Below are 24,624 nucleotides of genomic sequence, written 5' to 3'. Positions count from 1 at the left end.
AAGACGCTCAAACTTTTGATAAAGGCATCTAATAAAGGGTTCAACATTAAGATTAAATAAACTAGTGTCTCACCACCCCATGGCACATCGTAATTTCTTCCTAAATGTATATAAATATCAAATAATTTTGGATAAAATTTTAAAAATATATTTACTAAATTTTTTGATAAATATTTAAAGTCATTTAGATATTTAATGCAAAAACGGCCAAACACACGCCAACAACCTAATATTGAGGATGAAGAAATTTTTTCACCACCAAGTTTATACATCAAGTTTTATTATAATTAAAAATCTTAGGTTATTTTCCCATATAGTTGTTGCATAGAGATCGAATTTCCATTGTATTAACCAACTATGTAAGACTGCCCCCATCACCACAGAAACAATTCTAACATCATTCAGCATTTAGCGCACGTTATATAATTACTTTAGATTTAGATCAATTATTTATTTGCTTAATTAAATAAGTAATAGACGCCTCTTATATATCAAAACGTTATACAGTATGTAATAATTTATTCAAACGTGATAATGAAAACATTGTTAGGACATACATAGTCCATATTAAAATAGAAAGACCACAAAAACACTTAGTTCAAAAAGCCCACACAATAACGGAACAGACGTGGAGTAGGAAATTTAAGATTTGTTGGGCTACAATTTGAAATGAAGAGCTGATTTTGGGTCTTCTCAAATGTCACCTCAAAAAGAATTGGGCTATTATAAAATAAATAGATAGGCCATAAACAATGCGTCTCCACTTAAACAATACGTTTCCACAGTAATTGCTAAATAATCACGAAATTCATATCCATTGACATTTCGAATACCTTTTCTTCAATCAAGTAAATCGTGAAAGAATATGAGCTTTTCGATAAAAATCATTCCATAAACTGTAAAAGTAACACAAAGATGAAAGGCCAAACATTTGATGTCACTGTCAAACTCAGAGGAATAGAAAAAGTCGGGGCGTTACAGGCATTTTCCAAACTAAGCATAAAAGACGCGCTATTGACTACAAATTTATGCCCGCTATTCCCACAACTGAAAATGAGCAGAAATGTGTGAAACACATTGGTATCCACATCCTATTCAACAAAAAAGCAAAGAAAGTAAAGAGAATTGCAATGTGAGGTTTCTTACCAGTAAACATGAAGATAGAAAGGTTTGAGCAAATCAAATGGACACTTCAGAGGCACCCACTCATCAAACTCATATGTTTTCTCCTCCTCTCTTAAACTATCAAACACAAAAAGGATTAATGGAAAAAAGGTTCACTGAAAGTCAATATAATCTAGTGGGGAGGAATTGGACATGCAACTGTTTCTATAAAAAGGAAACAAGAATATGTATTCATACTCACCAATCTTGATGTTGGGGATATGGGAAATGTTGGGCCATTGGGAATCAGCTGCATCACTTTCTTGTTCAATACTTATTTCTGGGCAGCCCTTAATATTTAACCATTGAAGGGATGTGAGGCCGCGCAACGCATGTAGACGCCTTAACTTCTTGCAATTTTTTATACGTAATCCCCTTAGAGATGTGAGGTTCCCCAACCATTCTGGCAACTCTTCCATTCCAAAATCCTCCCACTTAAAATAATAGAGAGCAGTAAGATGTTGAATTGATTCTGGCAAATTTCCCCAACCTTCCCTCCCTTTCAAATTTAATTCCACAAGTGAGTGGGAGTTGCATCTTTGCAATAAGCCATCAACAGTCTCCATAGATACCTTCATGCCAACATCTATTATTAACTGACCACCAGAATAAGTGGCCATAAACTGAAGAACACCAATAATTTTAAATTTTGGTAGACGATCCAATTTCGTCAGACAGTCAATTATCCTGGGTAGATTCTTCAGGCTACTTAAATTCTTCAACTCCAGTTTCTCAAGCAAGGATCCTAACATTTCACATGGAAAATACATCAACGCATCGCAGTCACAAATTTCCAACCTTTTAAGAGATGCAAGGCTTCCTTGTGATTCTTTTGCACCAATATCTCCTACTCGTTCCAAATTTGGGCAGTAGTTTATATTCAACCTCTCCAAAGAATTGAGGGTGCCTAGACCATCCGGTAATTCTCTCAAATTTAAACACAGTCTTATACTTAACTCCAAGAGATTGGGATTGTTATAGAATAACCAATTTGGGAGATATTTCAGATCATATATTCCTTCTATCCAAAGCTCTGTTAGCAACTTTAATTTCGCCTTGAATATGTACGTTAAAGGCATGCTCCGAGTCTCCCTGATTATCAAACTTTTGAGGCATGACCCTGAATGATTAGGAAAACTCATCAATTGCTTGCACCAAGAGATCTCCAAGTGTTGGAGGTTAGGAAATAACTTGATATCACTTGACCCTGCAGATTCTACTTCTGCCCACTCGGTCAGTTTAGGCATTTCAACCAGCACGAGCCTTTCTAGAGCTGGAAAAACAATACGTGTCTCCTCATTCACTAATCCATAGAATGAAGAATTTATGGAATGCACGTTTGTCAATTCTTCTAACCAAAGAGACTTGAGATTTGGCAACTGCCCAAACATTGGGATTTCTTCACATTCTGAGCACTTGGAGAGTTTTATATCAACCAACTTGTTAAGTGGTATCCAACAACCTTGAGACACATTTTGAATTACCATATTTCGAGTCCAGGATGGGAATCTTTTTCCCTTGAATCCTTCAATCACTAACTTTCTAAGATTTGAGTGTGGTTGAAGACCTCCCAACACATTCTCATCATTTGTAGCTTCAACTTCTCTACGTATGTTCCATGTCAAATGCAACTCCAATATTTTTGACTTGCTAGATAGACTTGCTTTCTCAGCCTCTTCCTTGTTTTCAACCCTTTCAAGGTTAGAAATTTCCAATTTTCCTTTGAGACTATTCAAACTCCCGAGCTCTTCGATTTTACATCCATTCTTGTCGCCAACTATAAAATACTCTAGCGTCCGGAGAGAAGTTAAATTCCCAATCCCGACAGGCAAGGACAACTTCTTAATATACAAATGCCTTAAATTAATCAAGTACTTCAGAGTACTAGGCAGTTCCCTCAATCTTCTTGTACCTACGTTTAAGGTTTGCAACTGATGGAGATCACCAATCCAGCCCGGCAAATATTTTATACGCGTCGACGAAATATCAAATTTCCTTAAATGTATCAACTTCCTCACCGAACTTGGCAACTTTTTACATTCATAATCATCAAGAATTAAAACATGTAGATGTTCAAAATCTGCAAACATGTTACCATAAATGTTTCCCTTGAACAATAATGTACGCAAATATTTTGCCACTTCTTTTGGAATATGACGTTCTTCATCATTAATCATGTATCTCACTCGGCTCCTGCCTTCTGTATTATTAGAAGAACCTGAAATTGAACATGCGAGATCGTGCACAAGATCGTGCATCACACAACTCTCTACATTTCCATAATCATCTCTTTCTGCAACTTGTAGCAGAGAGTTGTGTAGAAGAACTTTCATAAATTTGTCGCCTAAGCACTCCATCTCACCACTTCCATTAGCTTCAAGAAATCCTTCTGCCATCCAACACTCAATCAGTTCTTGACTTTTGATTCTGTGACCTTTAGGATAAAGCGAACAATATGCAAAGCACTTTCTGAGTGACGATAGAGACAAATTATCAAAGCTCAACTTCAATATCTTTGTGATACGATCCCCTTCATCATGTGAAAGCCATTTCTCTTCAATCGAGAGCCATTCTTCTTCAGATTTATTGTACAACGCTCCACCAACTACATTAGCAGCTAATGGCAAACCTTGACATCTTGTTGCAATTTTCCTCCCTATGGTCTCAAACTCTGATGGAATATCCTCTTTTCCAAAAGTTTTTGCTTTTATTATTGACCAACAATCTTCATGTGATAATCCTTTGAGCTCATGTGTATGAAGTGATTGCATAATTGAAGCGACTTCCATATTTCTAGAGGTAATAACAATTGCATTCCTCTTGGTAGAAGTGACGCCAACCAAAGAATTGATAAAATCATCCCATTTGGGACGATCTTGATTCCATACATCATCAAGAATAAGAAGATAAGTTTTGTCTTTCAAAGCTTCTTGAAGCTATTTCATAATATCTTCTCTACTCTCAACTTCAACTTTATCAGTAGAAGTTAAGCATTTGAGTATTTTCTTGAAAAGAATGATTGGATCAAAAATTTGAGAAACATGCACCCAAATATGTGATCCAAAGAGAGTTTTTATCTTTGGATGATGGAAGATATTCCTAGTCAAGGTTGTCTTCCCCAATCCTCCCATTCCCACAATGGCAAAGATAGAAACTACACGTTCATCAGTTGTGGTACCAGTGTTAATAACCTCAACTATTTCCGACACCAACTCATCTCTTCCAATGAAAATTGGATCATGTGAGAAGGAATCGGTTTCAAAACTAGGCAAAGTTGGCACACCAGTGGGAATCCTCCCTTGGAGGCCAAGCCCGGCTCCCTCTTTGTAAATGGACTCCAAACTCACATTGATTTCTTGGATTTTAAGAGCTATATTTCTGGGATGCGCAATATGACTCAAGGATGAAAAGCATGAGAGTACCTTTTCTTTCATGGGCTTCATGGAGTTGATTCGTTTGGAGAGAAGATGATAGTCGAGCTCATCCAAAACGTTGTCAGCATCAAAGGCCACATCTTCGAGCTTCCTCAGCCAGCTTTTGACAGCCCCACCGGGAATGGTATGGCTCTCAGCATCGTTCAACAATTGCTGGATCGTTTCTAAACTCCCAGCTAGCTTTGCTGCTTCTTTGTCGAGACCTCGGATTAGTGAGATCTCTGCCTTGGAATAGTCGATGAGGTTTTGAACTAAAACTTCAATGACAGCGGCGACAGCTTCTCTTTCCATTGTTTGCGACTGTAACTGATTCGGAAAGAGCCAAAGAGAAATGGATGAATTGGTATAGAGAGAAGGAGAGAGCTGCAATCGAAAGTGATAAGAATAATTGTGGTGAGCTGCAGTATTGTTTACACTTTACACTTTACACTTTACAGCCTTCCATTCAAGATACTTTGCTTTCATTTTCATACTACTCCTGTTATTTTAATTCTTGTCTACAACTTTTTTATAAAAAAAATCTTGATAAATGGATCGAGAATTGTAATATTTGGTACCTATGGTAAGTTACAATTTTGGACTATGATATTCTATACATGATAGTGTGATCAATTCCTTGATCACATGTATATTCAATTAGTTAATTTCCAACTTTCCAACATGAGAAGATATGGACAAAAAGAGTATTAATATTTAATTACTATGATTATATATTCAATTAGTGATTAAAAAAAACACAGCCTTTATTTATCACACATAAAACAATGAGTTGAATATATACGCAATCCTGTTACCAAAAACAAAAATACAAATAATGTTAAACAACTTCTCTAACACAGAGAGTTAAACGAAAGTTTGAATCTTTTAGATGGCGTAAGTTTGGGTTTAGATTAAATAAAAATACTTTTAATAAAAAGGAAAAGTATGGGTTCATTTTCTGCACAGAATAGGATCCCATTCCCTTTAATACTTTATCATGCATATGCTTATCTTGTGGGCTAACATTATAAATATGCTAATCTTGTGAAGGCTAACTTTCATTCAAGTATGCTTTTCTTTTTCATTTTCTTATACTTCAATTCTTCCAGGAAACTTTTTTGTTTAAATTTAAATTTTAGTTGTGGTTTGATGACCAGATATAAATATATTATATATATATATATATATTGAAATATTTTATTTAATAAAGATTTTGTTCAAACTCTTAACAAAGTTTGTTCACATAAAAGGTGGAGTTTGACTTGAACCAATTTGCTTGTGTGGTGAGTAGTTATAGTTTTTAATGAGGAAACTTATTTATCAATAGTACGTATAATGGTCTTAAAAATATTGGAATATTTTTGGTATTCCTTTAGGATCTGTATCAAGAAATGATAAACAAAATAGAAACCGCGGGACTATGGCTCAGGTTGCACCAACAACTTCACACAGGCCAGGAACCTCCTCTATCTTCACCAAAGACCACAAGAGAGCACAGCGAGACAAACCAGACCCCAAAACCCTAGGAGTCTGCCGATTGCTACTTTGCACCGGCCACCTCTCACACGAAATCACAATCACAGCTCAGAATCACCTCCGTAAGATCTAGAGGTCACAGATCTCTCAATGCACAAGGAATCACCAGAAGATCTTCACCCAAAACGCTAGATTCGAACTCAACCGTTCGAGATGGCTAACCGATCTATCAACACAGGAGTTGAAGGATCTACACTCTTCGCTCACTTTACCAGAGAGAAGAAGTCACCGGAGAAGAAGATTGGCAAGAACAGAGATGAGAGAGATAGTTCTAGAGAGAAGGAAGAGCTCAAACGTCTGAAAGAGATAGGGTGAATGAATGAATGGAATGAGAGAAGTCACTAGACTTGTCTCACATAACAAACACAGCTCCAGATCCAACAGCTCAGGAGCATGATCCTCGTGGGGTTGCCACGCGACAACAATCGGTTCTCCCAAGTAACGGGCCATAATAACAACTGGGCCGTTGCACAAGTTCTGGGCCTAGAATTAAATCAGCCCAAAGCATTTAATTCACCAAGCCCAAACATTCCATTGGGGTCCATTTATCTCACAACCTCAGTGGTAAAAGTTCACATATAAAAGGATATATTCCTTCGTTTCTATTTTCACTGAAATTGGTTATTAGCTCTTGTTGTAGCCTACTTACTGCCTACATAAACAATTTGTTTGTATATACTATGACCCAATTAATGATTATTTGATAGAAGATATAATCTTGACAAGGACTCATTTTGCAGATCGCAATCTTTCTTGAATTAACTTTGCCAATATTCAAAGCTTGATTAGTAGGCTGAGTGCCCTGAGCTAGTTTCTCTGTCTCTATATTTGATCACATACAACTACCCCTAACTTAATTCTCTTTACTGCTTAGTTGTACAGTGTAATGTTTACCAATCATTCAAAATGTTGCAGGATGAAATACATTATTTGAGTCAACTCCGTCACCCGAATTTGATCAAACTTGTTGTTTATAGCTGCAATGCAGACAACAGGATTCTGGTATATGAGTTCATGCGCAAAGGAAGCTTGTACAACCATTTGTTCGCAAGTAAATTTGGCATACTTTACTTACTTCCTTAACTTCTCACCATACTCGCAAGTAAATATTGTTAAGAGATGTTTCCTCTTGAAGATTAGCCTTATAAAAAATTAGTACACCCTCCTGTCTCCTCTGTCTCATTAGAGTAAATAACTACACTTTATATTTTTCACTTTGACCAATATTATACTACGCTTTAACTAATTGATCAATTAGATGAAACATGCATTTAACAATACTGCTAATAATTACTGCCAAATTCTGGATTTTCAATTGATATGCATACAAATCCTCCTTTGCAATTGGTTCATTCATTTTGAACCTCCAACTAACTACCATGCATATCCTTCAAAATTTAGACAATTCAGGTCGCGTGTTATGTTAAAACATTTTTACTCTCTTTTCAACTAACTTGTTGACACTGCTCATGAGGATGTGATCTTGGATATTTAACTCCGAAAAGCTCATACTATCCAAATTTTTTGGAGTTAAAACCACTTCAAACAATCAAAAGTAGTAGTAGTAGTAGTGGTGTTGAACCTCGCAATGCAATGAGAATAACACGAACAAGGCAATGGTTTATGTGGTTCAGCATAAGCCTACATCCACGGGCGAACAAAGAGATCTTGATCAATAAGCCTAAACTTGATCAAACAAGATTACAATGTGAATCACTAAAGGCCAAAGGCCATAGAGTATGGGGAGAGCTAGACTCGATCCTGCAATCTCGATCTCTAGTCAGGAAACTTTCGTCTTCCATAATGACATCAACACATTTCTTCTTCTGAATTTGATCAAACTTGTTGGATATAGCTGCAATGCAGACAACATGATGTTGGTATATGAGTTCCTGCGCAAAGGAAGCTTGGACAACCACCTGTTCAAAAATAAATTTGGCATACTTGACTTAATTCCTTAACATCGAACCATTTTTCTTAATAAATAGTAAATGAGTATGAAAATAAGGCAAGTTTAACGGGATAAACAAAAAAGGAAAATATACCAAGTCTAAATGGATGGATGGAGTATAAGCTACTCTACTTTGGGATAAGATAAGCCTCTTGATAATTTCCATAATTTATGATAACTAGCTTAATTTATATTCTATGGAAAGGATCAACATTGCACAAAACTCTTAGTGATAAAGATAAAAGTATCCAATCAGGTATATACTTTCAATCCTATATTTTATGACTGCTTTTGGTATTTCACCACAGTTTCCTCATGTTGTTTCCTACATTAACAATTTGTTAAAACATGCTATGATGTCCTAATTGATGGATATTTGATAGAAGATCAAATCTTGAAAGAACTCATTTTGCTCCCTGTGTGTGGCATGTGTATGTGGTAAGCTTCATTTACCTTGTGTGTTCTGCTCCATGCCTCGAAACCTAGCACTTCGTTGGTCGAGGAGAATCAAAGAGGCTCTAGATGTTCACAGATAAATATTGTTAGGAGATGTTTCCTCTTGAAGATTAGCCTAATATATAAAAATAGTACTCCATCCGATCTCCTCTATCTCATTAGAGCGTAAGACTATGGGTGTAAAGGTGTGTAGCCCTCATTAGCAAAAAAGAAAAATAAGCCAATTTTAACGGATTTGAATCCCCTAACAATTGATTAAAAAAGAATTTGATATTTTAATATTATAATTTATAAGTTAAATATTAAGTTGTGATGAACATCATCCTTGTGCTTCTGTCTACAACAACGGATCCAAATCCAATTTTAACAGAACAACTCAACAAGAAAAATATGTCTAATCTACTTTTTACTAAGATGGATTGAAACTTTGGGATATGATAAGTCTTTTGCTTAATTTCCATAATTTATGATTATTTGCTTGATTTGTATTCTATGGAAAGGGGCAACTTAGCACAGAACTCTTGGTGATAAAGATAAAAGTATCCAATCATGTATATTCTCAAGAATCCTTTGATTCTTGTTTTCAATAAAAGCATTCAAAATGGCACCAACAAAATATGCACATAATCATTTTATATTAAACTACCCGTATAGTATGAAACAAGAATACACAATAGAACATCCAATTTGAGTAATTAATGTTCGGGATATTAATTTGCAAAGAAATGTGTGAAAGAAATTGGAATCCACATCCTCTTGAATTAATAATCCCATCAAGAAAAAGCAAAGAAAGAAAAGAGAATGCAATGTGAGGTTTCTTATCAGTATTAATGAAAAACACTGCATTTTAGGAGCGGAGTGGATAAGTCTCGCTATTCTGATAGGATATTGATAAGATTTGAGAGCACACGAGAACAAGATGAAATGATAATTTACCTAATGAGAGATTAGGGTATTCTGCCAAGCATGATTTGTTTGAGAAAGAAGAAGTTTTATTCCTTAATTCTCATTGATGACTCGATCTATGGGAATTCCACAATTTATAGAATTCCCCCTATGTGCGACTCGGGAAAAAACCAAGAAGAAAACGAAGTGGACTCAATCTAACCTAACAAATTGCATAAATTGAGGAAAGTAAACAGCGAGCCCTAACAACCAAGATACAGTTAATGGGAGACGTAATCTTTGTATTTGCTTACTGGTTTTGGACTCTTCATTCTTGGGCTGCTTGGTCTGGTGGGCTCCGGGTCTCGTTAGCTGCTTCGGTCTCTTCTTGGGCTTGGGTCACATCTTCAAGGGGCTGCTGGAGTTGGGCCACGACGTCGGAGTTGGGCTGCGGGGTTAGTTCTCTATCATTTTCCCAGCAAACTTGACAACAAACTGGAACACATACTATTAATGTACAATGGACGACAAGGCATAAAAGCATGCAATCCAGACAAAATTCCCTCATGCATCCTCCTTCAAATTCAATTATCAAACACAACAAGGATTAATGAGAAAAGTTAAATCAACAAGTCAATGAAAGTCAATATAATGTGGTAGTGAGGAATAGACAAGATGATCCAATTATTGCTCCCAATTAAAGAATAAGTAATGTCTACACATATTAAAGTATAAAATGCTCTGGTACATCCAATTTCTGAAGTCTTGAAATAAGAGTTCAACCTGTACAATTTTATCAGTATATTCTATAACTCAAATATTAATCTAATATACCACTAGGCCACTACACTATATATTAAATGATTCAAAATCATGATTAAATAGGTAGAATTATTAAAATTACTGCATTTTCTTACCTCATAATTAAGTAATAAATTTTTTATCAATCTCAAGCAAATATACTTAAGTTAGAGTGCTTTGTGCCTCAAATAATGCTATGCTAGTTTTAAACTTTTAATTTAAATTCTTGTTCAGAAACAGGTGCCCTTACAATAAAATTCGATGCATACAGCTTTGGGAACGTTCCTCTGGAGTTACTCACTGGGCTTCGAGTGTTTGAAGATGAGAGAACCGAATCTCGCTGTCAGCAAAATGAAAAAACTGTTGGAGATTGTAGACAGCAAACTAGAGGGGCAATACCCTCTAATTTGCCTAAGTTAGCACCAAATCATGTTGGCAAAAGTTAGCTTCATTTTCTGGCTTAATGATATACTAATATGGTTGATTAAAAGAATGAACAGGAATTTCTTCAATGCTTAAAATTCATAGTATATATAACAGGATTTATCAATTTCTTGCATGGTTGTAACTAAATAATGCAGTTTTAATCACTCATTCATGCTTCTTTTTCTCTGTTTATGCACATAGACAAATGAACATTTGATTGCAAATTGTGTTTGAATATTGTGTTGGTGGCTTTGGTGTTTATGCATGGTTTTCACATCTACTAGTAATATTTTTCTTGTATCAGTATGTATATTCTTCTAGAATAGGTAGTATGGTTAACCAATCTATCATCAGCTTCTCTTCGTTGCGTGGAGAGAATAAAATAGGAAAGGTAGAAACAGAGTGAGGTAATAGGAGAGATTATAAACTTTTAGTAAAAAAAAAAGTTTTATTTTTAATGGGACATAGAGAGTATTGAACTAATATTTGAGGAAAACAGAATGCAAAATAGAAATCCAATTTGTGTTAAACATGTTGGAGATGTTAATATGTAATTTACAGTCTCAACAGCTAATGGAAAATACCTGCGTATTGGGAGCAGCAAAATCGCGCAAACTCGTGTTATTCCCTCACCTGAAAATGAGCAGAAATGTCTGGAAAAGTATGGTTTCCACATCAACTTCAATTAGTAATCTCATTGACAAAAAGCAAAGAAAGTAAAAGGAGTTGCAATGTGAGGTTTGTTACCAGTAATAATGAAGAAAGGTTGAGCAAATCAAATGGACACTTTATAAGAGGCACTCACTCATCAAATTCTCAAGTTTTCCCCTCCATCCTTTAATTATCAAACACAAAAAGGATTAATGGAGAAAATGTTCAATCAGTAAGTCAAGAAAATGAAACAAGAAAATGTATTTATACTCACCTATTCTCTCTCCATCAATCGAAATGTAGTAAATATGGCGAATGTTGGGCCATTGGGAATCAGCTGCATCACTTTGTTGTTTAATACTTATTTCTGGGCAGCCATTAATATCTAAGAAACGAAGCGATGTGAGGCCCCGCAGTGCATGTAGACGCCTTAACTTCGTGCAATTAAATATATTCAATTGCCTTAGAGATGAGAGGTTCCCCAACCATTCAGGCAACTCTTCCATTCCATAATTATTTATCATTAAAACGCCAATAGAGGTGAGATGTTGAATTGATTCTGGCAAATTTCCCCAATCCTCCCTCCCTTTCAAATCTAAATGATGAAGTGAGTGGGAGTTGCATCTTTGCAATAAGCCTTCGACGGTCTCCATAGATCCCACCCCCATACTAACATCTATGGTTAACAAATAACTAGACAAACTGGCCATAAATTGAGAAACATCATAAATTACCAAACGTGTTAGACGAGGCAATGTCGGCAGACAATCGACATTTATATATTTCTCAATTATTCCGGGTAGATTCTTTAGGCTACTTAAATTCTCCAACTTCAGTTCCTCAAGCGAGGATCCTACCATTTCACATGGAAAATACAGCAACGCTTTGCATTCACAAATCGACAAACTTTTAAGACATGCAAGACTTCCTTGTGATTCTTGTGCACCAATATCTGCTACTCGTTCCAAATTTGGACAGTACGATATAATCAACTTCTCTAAAGAATTGAGGGTGCCTAGACCATCTGGTAGTTCTCTCAATTTGGAACACTCTTCTATACATATCTCCAAGAGATTGGGATTGTTATAGAATAACCAATTTGGGAGATATTCCAGATCATCTATTCCTTCTATGCAAAGCTCTGTTAGCAACTTTAATTCTGTCTTGAATATGTATGTTAAAGGCACGCTCCTAGCCCCCTTGACTATCAAACATTTGAGGCATGACCATGAATGACTAGGAAAACTCATCAATTGCTTGCACTTAGATATCTCCAAGTGTTGGAGGTTAGGAAATACCTTCACATCACTTGCACCTGCATATTCTACTTCTGCCCACTCTGTCAGCTTCTTCATGTAACGCAATACGAATTTTTCAAGAGCTGGAAAAACAGAACGTGTCTCTTCATTCACTAATCCATAGAAAGAAGAATTTATGGACTTCAAATTTTCCAATCCTTCTAACCACAGAGACTTAAGATTTGGCAATTGCCCAAGCATTGGGATTTCTTCACATTCTGAGCAGTTGGAAAGTTTTATCTCAATCAACTTATTAAGTGGTACCCAACAACCTTGAGACACATTTTCAATCACCATGTTTCGAGTCCAGGATGGAAATCTTTTTCCCTTGAATCCTTTAATCTCTAACCTTTTCATATTAGAGTGAGGTTGGAGGCCTTCCAACACATACTCATCATTTGTAATTTCACCTTCTCTATCTTGATCCCATCGCAAGCACAAATCCAATAATTTTGACTTGTGACACAGACTTGCTTTCTCAGCCTCTTCCTTGTTTTCAACCCTTTCAAGGTTAGAAATTTCCAATGTTCCTTTGAGACCATTCAAACTCCCGAGCTCTTCGATTTTGCATCCATTCTTGTCGCCAACACTAAAATACTCTAGCGTCTGGAGAGAAGTTAAACTCCCAATCTCAGCAGGCAACTTTGTTAATGAATTGATATAAAGATGCCTTATATTAATCAAGTACTTCAGAGTATTAGGCAGTTCCCTCAATCTTCTTGTACATGCGTTAAATGTTTGCAACTGATGGAGATCACCTATCCAGTCCGGCAAATATTTTATACGCGTCGATGAAATATCAAGTTTCCTTAAATGTATCAACTTCCTTATCGAACTTGGCAACCTTTTACAATCATCATCATCTAGGATTAAAACATGTAGATGCTCAAAATCTGCAAACATGTTACCATAAATGCGCCCCTCGAACAGTAACGTACGCAAATATTTTCCCACATCTTTTGGGATACGATTTTCTTCATCGTGAATCATGTATCTCACTCGGCTCCCGCCTTCTGTATTATTAGAAGAACATGAAATTGAACATGTGAGATCATGCACAAGATCGTGCATCACACAACTCTCTACATTTCCATAATCATCTCTTTCTGCAACTTGCAGTAGAGAGTTGTGCAGAAGAACTTTCATAAATTTGTCACCCAAGCACTCCATCTCACTTCTTCCATTAGCTTCAAGAAATCCTTCGGCCATCCAATACTCAATCAGTTCTTGACTTTTGATTTTACGACCTTTAGGAAAAATCGAACAACATGCAAAACACTTCTTGAGTGACGGCAGAGACAAATTATCAAAGCTCAACTTCAAAACCTTTGTGATATGATCCCCTTCATCGTATGAAAGCCATTTCTCTTCGATCAAGAGCCATTCTTCTTCAGATTTATTGCATAGTACTCCGCCAACTACATTGGCCGCTAATGGCAAACCTTGACATCTTGTTGCAATCTTCCTCCCTATGGCCTCAAACTCTAATGGAATATCCTCTTTTCCAAAAGTTTTTTCTTTGATTATTGACCAACAATCTTCATGTGATAACTCTTTGAGCTCATGTGTATGAAGTGATTGAATAGTTGAAGCGACTTCCATATTTCTGATGGTAACAACAATCGCATTACCCTTGACAGAAGTAACGCCCAACAAGGAATTGATAAAATCATCCCATTTGGGACGATCTTGATTCCAAATATCATCAAGAATAAGAAGATATGTTCTACCTTTTAAAGCTTTTTGAAGCCTTTTCAGAATATCTTGCCTACTCTCAACCTCAATATGATCATGAGAATTCTTTTTCTTAAAATCTTGCCTACTCCCAACATCAACCTGACCAAAAGAAGTCTTTTTCAGAAAATCCCGCCTACTCTGATCTTCTACTTGATCAGAAGAAGTGTTTTCGAGAATATCTGGGTTACTCTCAACTTCAACTTGTTCATAAGAAGTCAACTCCTTGAGGATTTTCTTGAAAAGGATGATTGGATCAAAAATTTGAGAAACATGAACCCAAAGATGTGATCCAAAGTGAGTTTTTATCTTTGGATGATGGAAGACATTCCTAGTCAAGGTTGTCTTCCCCATTCCTCCCATTCCCACAATGGCAAAGATAGAAATTAGACGTTCATCAGCTGTGGTACTAGTGTTAATAACCTCAACTATTTCTGACACCAACTCATCTCTTCCAATGAAAATTGGATCATGTGAGAAGGAATCAGTTTCAAAAGCAGCTTGAGGCAATTTTGGCACATCGTTGGCAAGCCTCTCTTTGAGGCCAAGCTCGGCTCCCTCTTTTCGAACATACTCCAAATTCTCATTGACTTCTTGAATTTTAAGAGCTATATTTCTGGGATGGGCAATATGAGTGAAGGGTGAGAAGCATGAGAGTACCTTTTCTTTCATGGGTGTGATGGAGTTAATTTGTTTGGAGAGGTGATGATAATTGAGTTCATCCAAAACGTTGTCAGCATCAAACGCCACATCTTCGAGCTTCCTCAGCCAGCTTTTGACAGCCTCACCCGGAATGGTACGGCTCTCAGCATCGTTCAACAATCGCTGGATCGTATCTAAACTCCCAGCTAGCTTGTCTGCTTCTTTGTCGAGACCTCGGATAAGTGAGATCTCATTCTTGGAATGGTCGATGAGGTTTTGGACTAAAACTTTAATGACGGCGGTGACAGCTTCTCCTTCCATTGTTTGAGATTGTAACTGATTCAGAAAGAGCCAAAGAAAAATGGATGAATTGGTGTAGAGAGAATGAGAAGGAGAGAGCTGCAATAGAGAGTGATAACAATAATTGTGGTGAGATGCAGCTACACTTTACACTGTACACTGTACACTTTACAGCTATCCATTCAAAATACTATATATCTTAGGAGATAGCTTAGGAGTAGAAAAAGAATACTTATAGTTAATCATGTGTTTAAGAATTAAATGTATGACACTTATAGTTATATTTATTCAGTTTTGAAGAAACAATGAAAAATTCAAAGTGTATCAAAAGAAAATTACGGTTGCCGATATGAAAATTATGAAATGTTGAAGGTGAAATATTATCATAAAAGAAGAAAGGAGTAGTATTTTTCTAAAGTTTTGTGATCATTTTATACTTATAAATCGTAATAGGAAAAGTAGGATCTGCACAGCATAGGATTCCATTCCCTTTTAATCTTTTACTTATGCACTTGCTTTTATTGTGCATGCTGAAGATCTCACAGCCTTTCATTCTATATATGCATATCTATCTTGAGGATAACTATGCTTTTCTTTTTTCATTTTGTTATATTTCAATTATTGCCAGCAACCTTTTTTGTTTTAATTTAAAATTTAGTTGTTGTTTGACGACCACATAAACATATTATATATCTATTCAAATTTTGATTTAATAAAAATTTGTTCAAACTCTCTTAACAAAGTTTCATGACAAAAAAGTGGAATTTGGCTTAAGCCAAATTGCATGTGATGAGTTATTATTGTTATCAACAGGGAAATCTATAATCTACAAGTTTTAAGAAATGTAATAGAGAGTGAATTGAAAAGTGTTTAAAAAATGTAATAGAAAGTGAGTTGAAAAGTAAATAAAATGTGAATTATATTTTTAGATATTGATTTTATAATAGTATTTGAGTGATAATGAGTTAGTGGAATATAAAATTTATTACCAAAAATAGTGTTAAAGTGATAGGTGACAAATTTTTTGGTACCGAACGAAACTAGAAATGTATGACAAATTTTTAAGGATGGATGGAGTAGTATTTTTTATTAATAATAGGAATAATGATCTTAAAAATAATAAATTTTGTGTAAACTCTAGTATTTCTCATGAATTTTAAAAGTAATCTTAAAATCACAAACTTAACAGTGTGGAATTTTTTCCAATTCGGCTAAATTGTTTATGATGTTAACACACTGACGGAGTTATAATTAGGAGCAGTGATTGGATTGGTGTAGCAGTGATGTTTATTAGATTTTGATTTGGGTCTTTTGAATTTTATTTCATAGTTTATTTATTTTGTTATAATTTTGTTTACTAGTTTAAATATTTTTAAAATGAGCCTAGATTGTCAATCCACGTTCCACTAATTTATACTCACTCACATTGGCTCTCCACAGGTGATGAGGACTTGCCAGCTAATTCTATAACAGTCTTTAGCCCTCTGTCCTTTTATTTCGGCCCTTCAATGATATGATATCATGGATGATGAAAGAGTATGAAGAGTTAATAAAAGCTACCAATAACTTTCACTCAGACATGTTGTTGGGGGAAGGGGCCTTTGGTTGTGTTTACAAAGGATGGATTGATGAGCACTATCAATTACTCCCTCCGTTCCAAGGAAGATGACTCCTTTCTTGGGCGGCACGGGATTTTATGCAATTTTATTTTGTGCGTTAAATAGAGAGAGTAAAGTAAGAGAGAGGGGATAAAGTAGAGATAAAGGGGTTTACATTTTAAGTAATGAGTCATCTTGGTTGGGACGGAGAGAGTACATCTCTAAAACCTAGTTAGTTACCATGTTTAGGCTGTACTTTTGAAGGCTGCTGCCTTTTATTATGAGAAGGTCACTTAACCACGAGATCTGATGTGTATAGTTTCGGAGCCGTTTTGCTAGAATTACTGTCAGGGCATCGAATTTTTTATTCCAAACTCTCCGAATTTTTTATTCCAAACTCTCTATTAGTGTTGATGCGTTGCATAGCTATCGAGTCATCATTGCATGCTTTCCAGCGGTGACTCGACAGATATGCAATACCAATTGCTCAACATGATGTGTCTGGCACTCCCCAAATCAAAATCATGCATCCATCACCAAATATAAGTAACAGTAATCAAGCTAATGGTTCTGACTAGTAGCATCTAAATCGAAACAACAAAAACGAGTAAGATTTCCGAACCAAAACAAACTTGCATAGATATTCACAAAAGCCCAATATTCAAGTAAACAAGATCCTGCCCATATAAGACTTATACTGCGGAATTTTAAACCAAAAAAACATCAACGAGATCTAAAGTGCGAAAGCTAAAAAAGTATGATGCAAATTTATTCCTTTCTCTTAAGTTGTAGCGCTTTGTGCCTCAAATAATACTATGCTAGTTTTCATTTAAATTCTTGTTCAGGAGCGGGTCAGTTCACAATGGATTTGGGATCATTCTTCTGGAGTTACTCACTGGGCTTCGAGTCTTTGACCATGAAAGAGCAGAATCTTGTTGTGTGGGTGAAACGATATTTCAGCGAAATGAAAAAAACTGTTGGAGATTGTAGACAGCAGATTAGGCTCATATAAAGATCCAATTTGTGTTATACAACATGTTGGTGGTAATATATTAATTTGCAATTTACAGTCTTAACAGCTAATGGAAAATACCTGCATTTTGGGAGCAGCAAAATCATGCAATGGATAATAACTCTTGCTATTCCCTCAACTGAAAATGAGCAGAAAGGTCTGAAAAATATGGTGTCCACATCCTCTTCAATTAGTAATCTCATTGACAAAAAGCAAAGAAAGTAAAGGGAGTTGCAATGTGAGATTTCTTACCTGTAATCATGAAGAAAGGTTGAGCAAATCAAATGGACACTTTATAAGAGGCACTCACTCATCAAATTCTCAAGTTTTCCCCTCCATCCTTTATTAATGGAGAAAAGGTTAAATCAATAAGTCAATATAATGCGGTGAGTAAATAGATATGCAACTGTTTCTATAAAAGGAAACAAGAATATGTATTCATAGGTACCTATTCTGTGTCCATCAACCCAAATGTTGAGGATATGGGAAATGTTGGGCCATTGGGAATCAGCTGCTTCAATACTTATTTCTGGGCAGCAATTAATATCTAAGAAACGAAGCGATGTGAGGCCCCGCAGTGCATGTAGACGCCTTAACATCTTGCAATTGTATATATGCAATTCCCTTAGAGATGAGAGGTTCCCCAACCATTCAGGCAACTCTTCCATTCCATAATTCTCTAATAATAAATATGTAATAGAGGTGAAATGTTGAATTGATTCTGGCAAATTTCCCCAAGCTTCCCTCCCTTTCAGTTTTAATACCTCAAGTGAGTGGGAGTTGCATCTTTGCAATAAGCCCTCAACGGTCTCCATAGATCCCTCCATACTAACATCTATTTCTAAATAATGACTAGAAAATTTGGCCTCAAATTGAGAAACATCAGTAATGGTTAACCGTGTTAGACGAGGCAATGTTGGCAGACAATCGACATTAATATATTTCTCAATTATTCCATGTAGATTCTTTAGGCTACTTAAATTCCTTAACTCCAGTTCCTCAAGCGAGGATCCTACTATTTCACATGGAAAATACAGCAAAGCTTTGCATTTAGAAATCGCCAAACCTTTAAGGCATGTGAGGCCTCCTTGTGATTGTTGTGCACCAATATCTGCCACTCGTTCCAAATTTGGACACTGGCTTATTATCAGCTGCTCCAAAGAATTTAGGGTGCCTAGACCATCTGGTAGTTCTCTCAAATTGGAACACATTCTTATACATAACTCCAAGAGATTGGGATTGTTATAGAATAGCCAATTTGGGAGATATTCCAGATCATCTATTCCTTCTATCCAAAGCTTTGCTAGCAAGTTTAATTTCGTCTTGAATATGCATGTGAAAGGCATGCTCCCACTCCCCTTGATGATCAAACTTTTGAGGCCTGGCCATGAATAATTAGGAAAACTCTTCAATTGTTTGCACTGAGAGATCTCCAAGTGTTGGAGGTTAGGAAATACCTTGACACCACTTGTACCTGCAGATTCTACTTCTGCCCACTCTGTCAGCTTAGGCATTTCATCGAACTCGAGCCTTTCTAGAACTGGAAAAACAATACGTGTCTCCTCATTCACTAATCCATAGAATGAAGAATTTATGGACTTCAAATTTGTCAATCCTTTTAAACAGAGAGACTTGAGATTTGGCAACTGCCCAAACATTGGGATTTCTTCACATTCAGAGCAGTAGAAGAGTTTTATCTCAATCAACTTGTTAAGTGGTACCCGACAACCTTGAGACACATTTTCAATTACCATATTTCGAGTCCATGATGGAAATCTTTTTCCCTTGAATCCTTTAATCTCTAACTTCTTCAGTTTAGAGTGAGGTTGGAGGCCTTCCAACACATTCTCATCATTTGTAGCTTCAACTTCTCTACGCATGTTCCATGTCAAATGCAACTCCAATATTTTTGACTTGTTAGATAGACTTGCTCTCTCAGCCCCTTCCTTGTTTTCAACCCTTTCAAGATTAAAAATTTCCAGTTTTCCTTTGATACCATTCAAACTTCCAAGCTCTTCGATTTTCCATCCATCTTTCTCACCAACTTTAAAATACTTTAGCGTCTGGAGAGATGTTAAACTCCCAATCTCGGGAGGCAACTCTACACCATCATCAGTATAAAGATGCCTTAAGTTAATCAAGTACTTCAAAGTACTAGGCAGTTTCCTCATTCTTCCTGTACATGCGTTTAATGTTTGCAACTGATGGAGTTCACCAATCCAGTCCGGCAAATATTTGATACGCATCGCCGAAATATCAACTTTCCTCAAATGTATCAACTTTCTTATCGAACTTGGCAACTTAGTACACCAATCATCTGCAAGAACTAAAACATGTAGCCGCTCAAAATCTACAAACTTATTACCATAAATGTTTCCCTCAAACATTAATGTCCGCAGATATTTTGCCACTTCTTTTGGAATTCGACTTTCTTCATCGTGTATCATGTATCTCACTCGGCTCCCGTCTTCTCTATTATTAGAAGAACCTGAAATTGAACATGCAAGATCATGCACAAGATCATGCATCACACAACTTTCTACATTTCCATAATCATTTCTTTCTGCAACTTGTAGTAGAGAGTTGTGCAGAAGAACTTTCATAAATTTGTCGCCTAAGCACTCCATCTCATTGGTTCCATTAGCTTCAAGAAATCCTTCTGCCATCCAATACTCAATCAGTTCATGAATTTTGATTCTGCGACCTTTAGGAAAAAGCGAACAATATACAAAACACTTTTTGAGTGACGATAGAGACAAATTATCAAAGCTCAACTTCAATATCTTTGTGATACGATCCCCCTCATCATGTGAAAGCCATTTCTCTTCAATCGAGAGCCATTCTTCTTCAGATTTATTGCATAGTGCTCCACCAACTACATTGGCCGCTAATGGCAAACCTTGACATCTTGTTGCAATCTTCCTCCCAATGGCCTCAAACTCTGTTGGAATATCCTCTTTTCCAAAAGTTTTAGCTTTGATTATTGACCAACTATCTTCATGTGATAACCCTTTGAGCTCATGTGTATGAAGTGATTGCATAGTTGAGGCGACTTCCATATTTCTGGTGGTAATTACAATCGCATTTCCCTTGACAGAAGTAACGCCAACCAAAGAATTGATAAAATCATCCCATTTGGGACGATCTTGATTCCAAACATCATCGAGAATAAGCAGATAATTTTTATCTTTTAAAGCTTTATGTAGCCTTTTCAGAATATCTTGTCTACTCTCAACCTCAACTTGATCATGAGAATTCTTTTTCACGAAATTTTGCCTACTCTCGACTTCAACTTGACCAAATGAAACTGTTTTTAGCAAATTATACCTACTTTGATCTTCACCTTCAACAAAAGAAGTCATTTTTTGAAAATCCTGCCTACTCTGAACTTCTACTTGATCAAAAGAAGTGTTATCGAGAATATCTTGGCTACTCTCAGTTTCAACTTGATCACAAAAAGGCAACTCCTTAAGGATTTTCTTGAAAAGAATGATTGGATCAAAAATTTGAGAAACATGCACCCAAAGATGTGATCCAAAGTGAGTTTTTATCTTTGGATGATGGAAGACATTCCTAGTCAAGGTTGTCTTCCCCATTCCTCCCATTCCCACAATGGCAAAGATAGAAACGACACGTTCATTAGTTGTGGTACTAGTGTTAATAATCTCAACTATTTCTGACACCAACTCATCTCTTCCAATGAAAATTGGATCAAGAGTGAATGAGTCAGTTTCAAAAGTAGGCAAAGTTGGCACATTGGTGGCAAGAGTCTCTTTGAGCCCAAGCCCGGCTCCCTCTTTGTAAATGGACTCTAAATTCTCATTGATTTCTTGAATTTTAAGAGCTATATTTCTCGGATGCCTCGTATGACTGAAGGATGAGAAGCATGATAGTACCTTTTGTTTCATGGGCTTGGTAGGCATCATGGGCTTGATTTGTTTGGAAAGGTGATGATATTTGAGCTCATCCAAAACGTTGTCAGCATCGAAGGCCATATCTTCGAGCTTCCTCAGCCAGCTTTTGACAGCCCCACCGGGAATGGTACGGCTCTCAGCATCGTTCAACAATTGTTGGATCGTATCTAAACTCCCAGCTAGCTTTGCTGCTTCTTTGTCGAGACCTCGGATTAGTGAGATCTCATTCTTGGAATGGTCGATGAGATTTTGAACTAAAACTTTAATGACTGCAGCGACAGCTTCTCCTTCCATTCTTCTAGGGTTATTTGGCTTAGCTATATTAATCATAAAAAATAGGTCACTTCTAGTTTGTTCTCCATAATTAATCAAAACTTGAGTGACAAATCAAAGTTAAAAAAAAAAATCAACCAAAATTTATTTTATTTGTTATTTTTAGTTTCTTAGCCTTAAATGACATCGCCCTCATCGTCAATGTCAGTCACATTAATGTGCTCATGCCACTATTCATCTACACTACCAAAATTTCACAAGATATGCCAACTCAGCATTGGTTTGCCTAAACAAAATTTCATAGGATAACAACGTATTTTTTAAACCTTATGAATTGTTATTCAAATTTTGAAATTTGCATAACAAACCAAAATTTAACTAAACTTCTGATTTTTCCAAACAATTAACCCTCACTAATATGGGTTACATGGTGGTGAAAGTCCTTATATACTTTAGTTAAAATTTATATGAAAAGCTACCAAATCTGAATTTTGATTATTGAATACTAATTACAAATTAAATTGTAGTTGTGGGATTTAATAATATTAAATTGTGAATTATATTTGAACATGATTAGAGTTCGAGAGTCATGTCCGTTTTAACAATTATTTATAATAAAGTTATGTCCGTTTTAACAATTATTTATAATAAATTTGCTCTTTTTATTTGTAAGAGTGTTAGGAGTACTCATTAACTTTTTCTAAATTCTTGAAATTAAGAGTTCAACATAAATATTGTTGCAGGTGTGAGTGTACAAGTTTCAATAGTAAAAAACTAAACATTAATTTTATATGTCCATTCCCCTGCAGATAAATGTAAGAACAAACAGAAAACATGATAGTGAAATCATATTAAACGGCTACAACATTATGCTTATTTCATTAGACTATGATTAAAATTTCAGAATCTTTATTTTTGCACTTTACAATTATGTTATTATAATCCTAACATTTTCTTTGTAAGATGTCTTTGGTTTTAGAATCTTTAGACAGTTAGATGTAGGTATTTAAAGAGGACTTTAATACCAGTATCTAATCTACAAATTACTCACCTCAAGAATGGGTTTAATCTAGCTAAGCGACCGACCTAGCAACTTTAGAAACGCTAAAAGGCGAGAGGAATTAATTGGCTAACAGCATGATTTTGTGCATCGAATCTAGAATTCCACCTCTAAAATTCAAGTGTGTAGCAAAAAAAACTGCTCATTTTGACGATCAAGGTTCTAAGATATGCTTATGTTCTATTAAGAATTACTATGACTCTTACCAAAGTATGATTTTTCCATTATAATAGCTTTTAAAATAATTAAAATTATAAATCAACAGCACAATTCCAGCTAAATTATACACCACAAATCACAATAGTAATGAAGAAGAGACATCAAAATAATAGTAAAATTGAGTCTAATTAAACGGCAAATCTGACAACGTAATGTCAAACAAACATTAATTCCAATAGTTAGTAGACATACCTTAGAGTTCTTCTCAATATCTCTTTCTTCTTTTCTCTTGGAGAGGGATATTGTCGATAGACCGTTCTTCTTCTTCTTACACTGAATTTATTAATTACTATTGTGCATTGTTTAATTGGACCCATGTAATGATTATGGATATCAATTTCACTTTATTTAGCTTTTTTAAATCTAGAATATGATTTGGTATTCTTATTATTTATTTTTACTTTTAGGATTTGATTTGTTTGATTAGATTTGATATATATATATTTTTTTTTGCAATTACTACATTTTATTATAAATTTTTGTAGAGTATATTTGAGAATAATAAAAATGAATCATTATCTTTCTATGATATTCTATAAATTCTCTGTTTCGTTTGGATTCTGACCCTCCATCCCACATAATTAAACATAACAAAATTAATTTTCAATCATGGAGGGCGGAGGCACAGTATTTAACTACAAGATGCCCTAATTATTGTTGTCCAGTGCGATTAAGAAAATATTAAATGTACAATTTTCCATGAATTAGTGCAAGCTATACTGGAGTCCACTTTCACCAATATTAAATATATATGAGTCATCAAGTTGCTTATTTTTTTATTTAAAAGAATTTTACTCCACTAATTAACTTTTTAAAGTCGTCAAATAAAGAGTTCAACATTAAGATTAAACTATTGTCTCACCACCCCATGGCAAATCGTAATTTCTTCCTAAATGTATATAAATATCAAATAATTTTGGATAAAAATTTTATAAATATATTTATTAAAGCTAGTTCATAAATATATAAAGTCATTTAGATATTTAATGCAAAAACGGCCAAACACACGCCAACAACCTAATATTGAAGATGAAGAAATTTTTTCACGACCAAGTTTATACATAAAGTTTTTTATAATTAAAAATCTTAGGTTATTTTCCCATATAGTTGTTGCGTAGAGATCGAATTTCCGTTGTATTAATCAACTATCAAAGACTGCCCCCATCACCACAGAAACAATTCTAACATCATTCAGCATTTAGCGCACGTTATATAATTACTTTAGATTATCAATTATTTATTTGCTTAATTAAATAGTTAATAGACGCCTCTTAAAAATCAAAACGTTATA

At 35.4% G+C, this 24,624-nt stretch overlaps 5 protein-coding genes across 12 annotated transcripts in view; all 5 read right to left on the bottom strand.

Annotated features, from left to right (window-relative positions):
• Positions 1 to 24,624, bottom strand: part of LOC148931293 (disease resistance protein RGA2-like) — a 108,296-nt gene that overhangs the window by 45,080 nt on the left and 38,592 nt on the right. The window lies entirely within an intron of this gene.
• LOC125218576 (putative disease resistance protein RGA3) lies at positions 846 to 4,901 on the bottom strand. 2 transcript variants are annotated; one of them, XR_016135296.1, is made up of 3 exons: positions 1,367 to 4,889; positions 1,147 to 1,242; positions 846 to 1,047 (listed from the first exon to the last, which is right to left on the bottom strand). XR_016135296.1 is itself a non-coding variant. In XM_048120268.2 (2 exons), exons 1-2 carry the CDS (start codon positions 3,951 to 3,953, stop codon positions 1,238 to 1,240), a joined length of 2,592 nt encoding a protein of 863 aa, XP_047976225.2. In that variant the 5' UTR covers positions 3,954 to 4,901; the 3' UTR covers positions 846 to 1,237. The 2 variants fall into 2 exon arrangements, 1 of the variants encoding a protein (XP_047976225.2); XM_048120268.2 differs by having other exon boundaries at positions 846 to 1,242; positions 1,367 to 4,901.
• On the bottom strand, positions 4,101 to 4,889 carry LOC125206748 (putative disease resistance protein RGA4). Its single transcript, XM_048105984.2, has one exon. It carries the CDS (start codon positions 4,887 to 4,889, stop codon positions 4,101 to 4,103), a length of 789 nt encoding a protein of 262 aa, XP_047961941.2.
• On the bottom strand, positions 7,685 to 15,528 carry LOC125206439 (disease resistance protein RGA2-like). 7 transcript variants are annotated; one of them, XM_089064323.1, is made up of 7 exons: positions 11,558 to 15,528; positions 11,438 to 11,467; positions 11,217 to 11,265; positions 10,457 to 10,546; positions 9,720 to 9,981; positions 8,518 to 8,582; positions 7,685 to 8,032 (listed from the first exon to the last, which is right to left on the bottom strand). In XM_089064323.1, exons 1-4 carry the CDS (start codon positions 15,276 to 15,278, stop codon positions 10,504 to 10,506), a joined length of 3,843 nt encoding a protein of 1,280 aa, XP_088920449.1. In that variant the 5' UTR covers positions 15,279 to 15,528; the 3' UTR covers positions 7,685 to 8,032; positions 8,518 to 8,582; positions 9,720 to 9,981; positions 10,457 to 10,503. The 7 variants fall into 7 exon arrangements, with proteins under 7 accessions (XP_088920449.1, XP_088920451.1, XP_088920450.1 ...); XM_089064325.1 differs by having other exon boundaries at positions 9,720 to 9,900; XM_089064324.1 differs by having other exon boundaries at positions 9,720 to 9,853.
• On the bottom strand, positions 17,604 to 23,578 carry LOC125190773 (disease resistance protein RGA2-like). The gene is made up of 5 exons (XM_089063976.1): positions 23,526 to 23,578; positions 18,316 to 22,098; positions 18,120 to 18,207; positions 17,949 to 18,026; positions 17,604 to 17,829 (listed from the first exon to the last, which is right to left on the bottom strand). The coding sequence occupies exons 2-3, from the start codon at positions 22,073 to 22,075 to the stop codon at positions 18,161 to 18,163; spliced, it is 3,807 nt and encodes a 1,268-aa protein (XP_088920102.1). The 5' UTR covers positions 22,076 to 22,098; positions 23,526 to 23,578; the 3' UTR covers positions 17,604 to 17,829; positions 17,949 to 18,026; positions 18,120 to 18,160.

The sequence above is a fragment of the Salvia hispanica genome, chromosome 2 (genome assembly GCF_029641045.1).
Source record: "Salvia hispanica isolate PSC_SH4W2 chromosome 2, Shi_PSC_v1, whole genome shotgun sequence".
Classification (NCBI taxonomy): Eukaryota; Viridiplantae; Streptophyta; class Magnoliopsida; order Lamiales; family Lamiaceae; genus Salvia; species Salvia hispanica.
The sequence above is the reverse complement of the archived record's forward strand: the minus strand, read 5'-3'. Positions and strand labels throughout refer to the sequence as shown.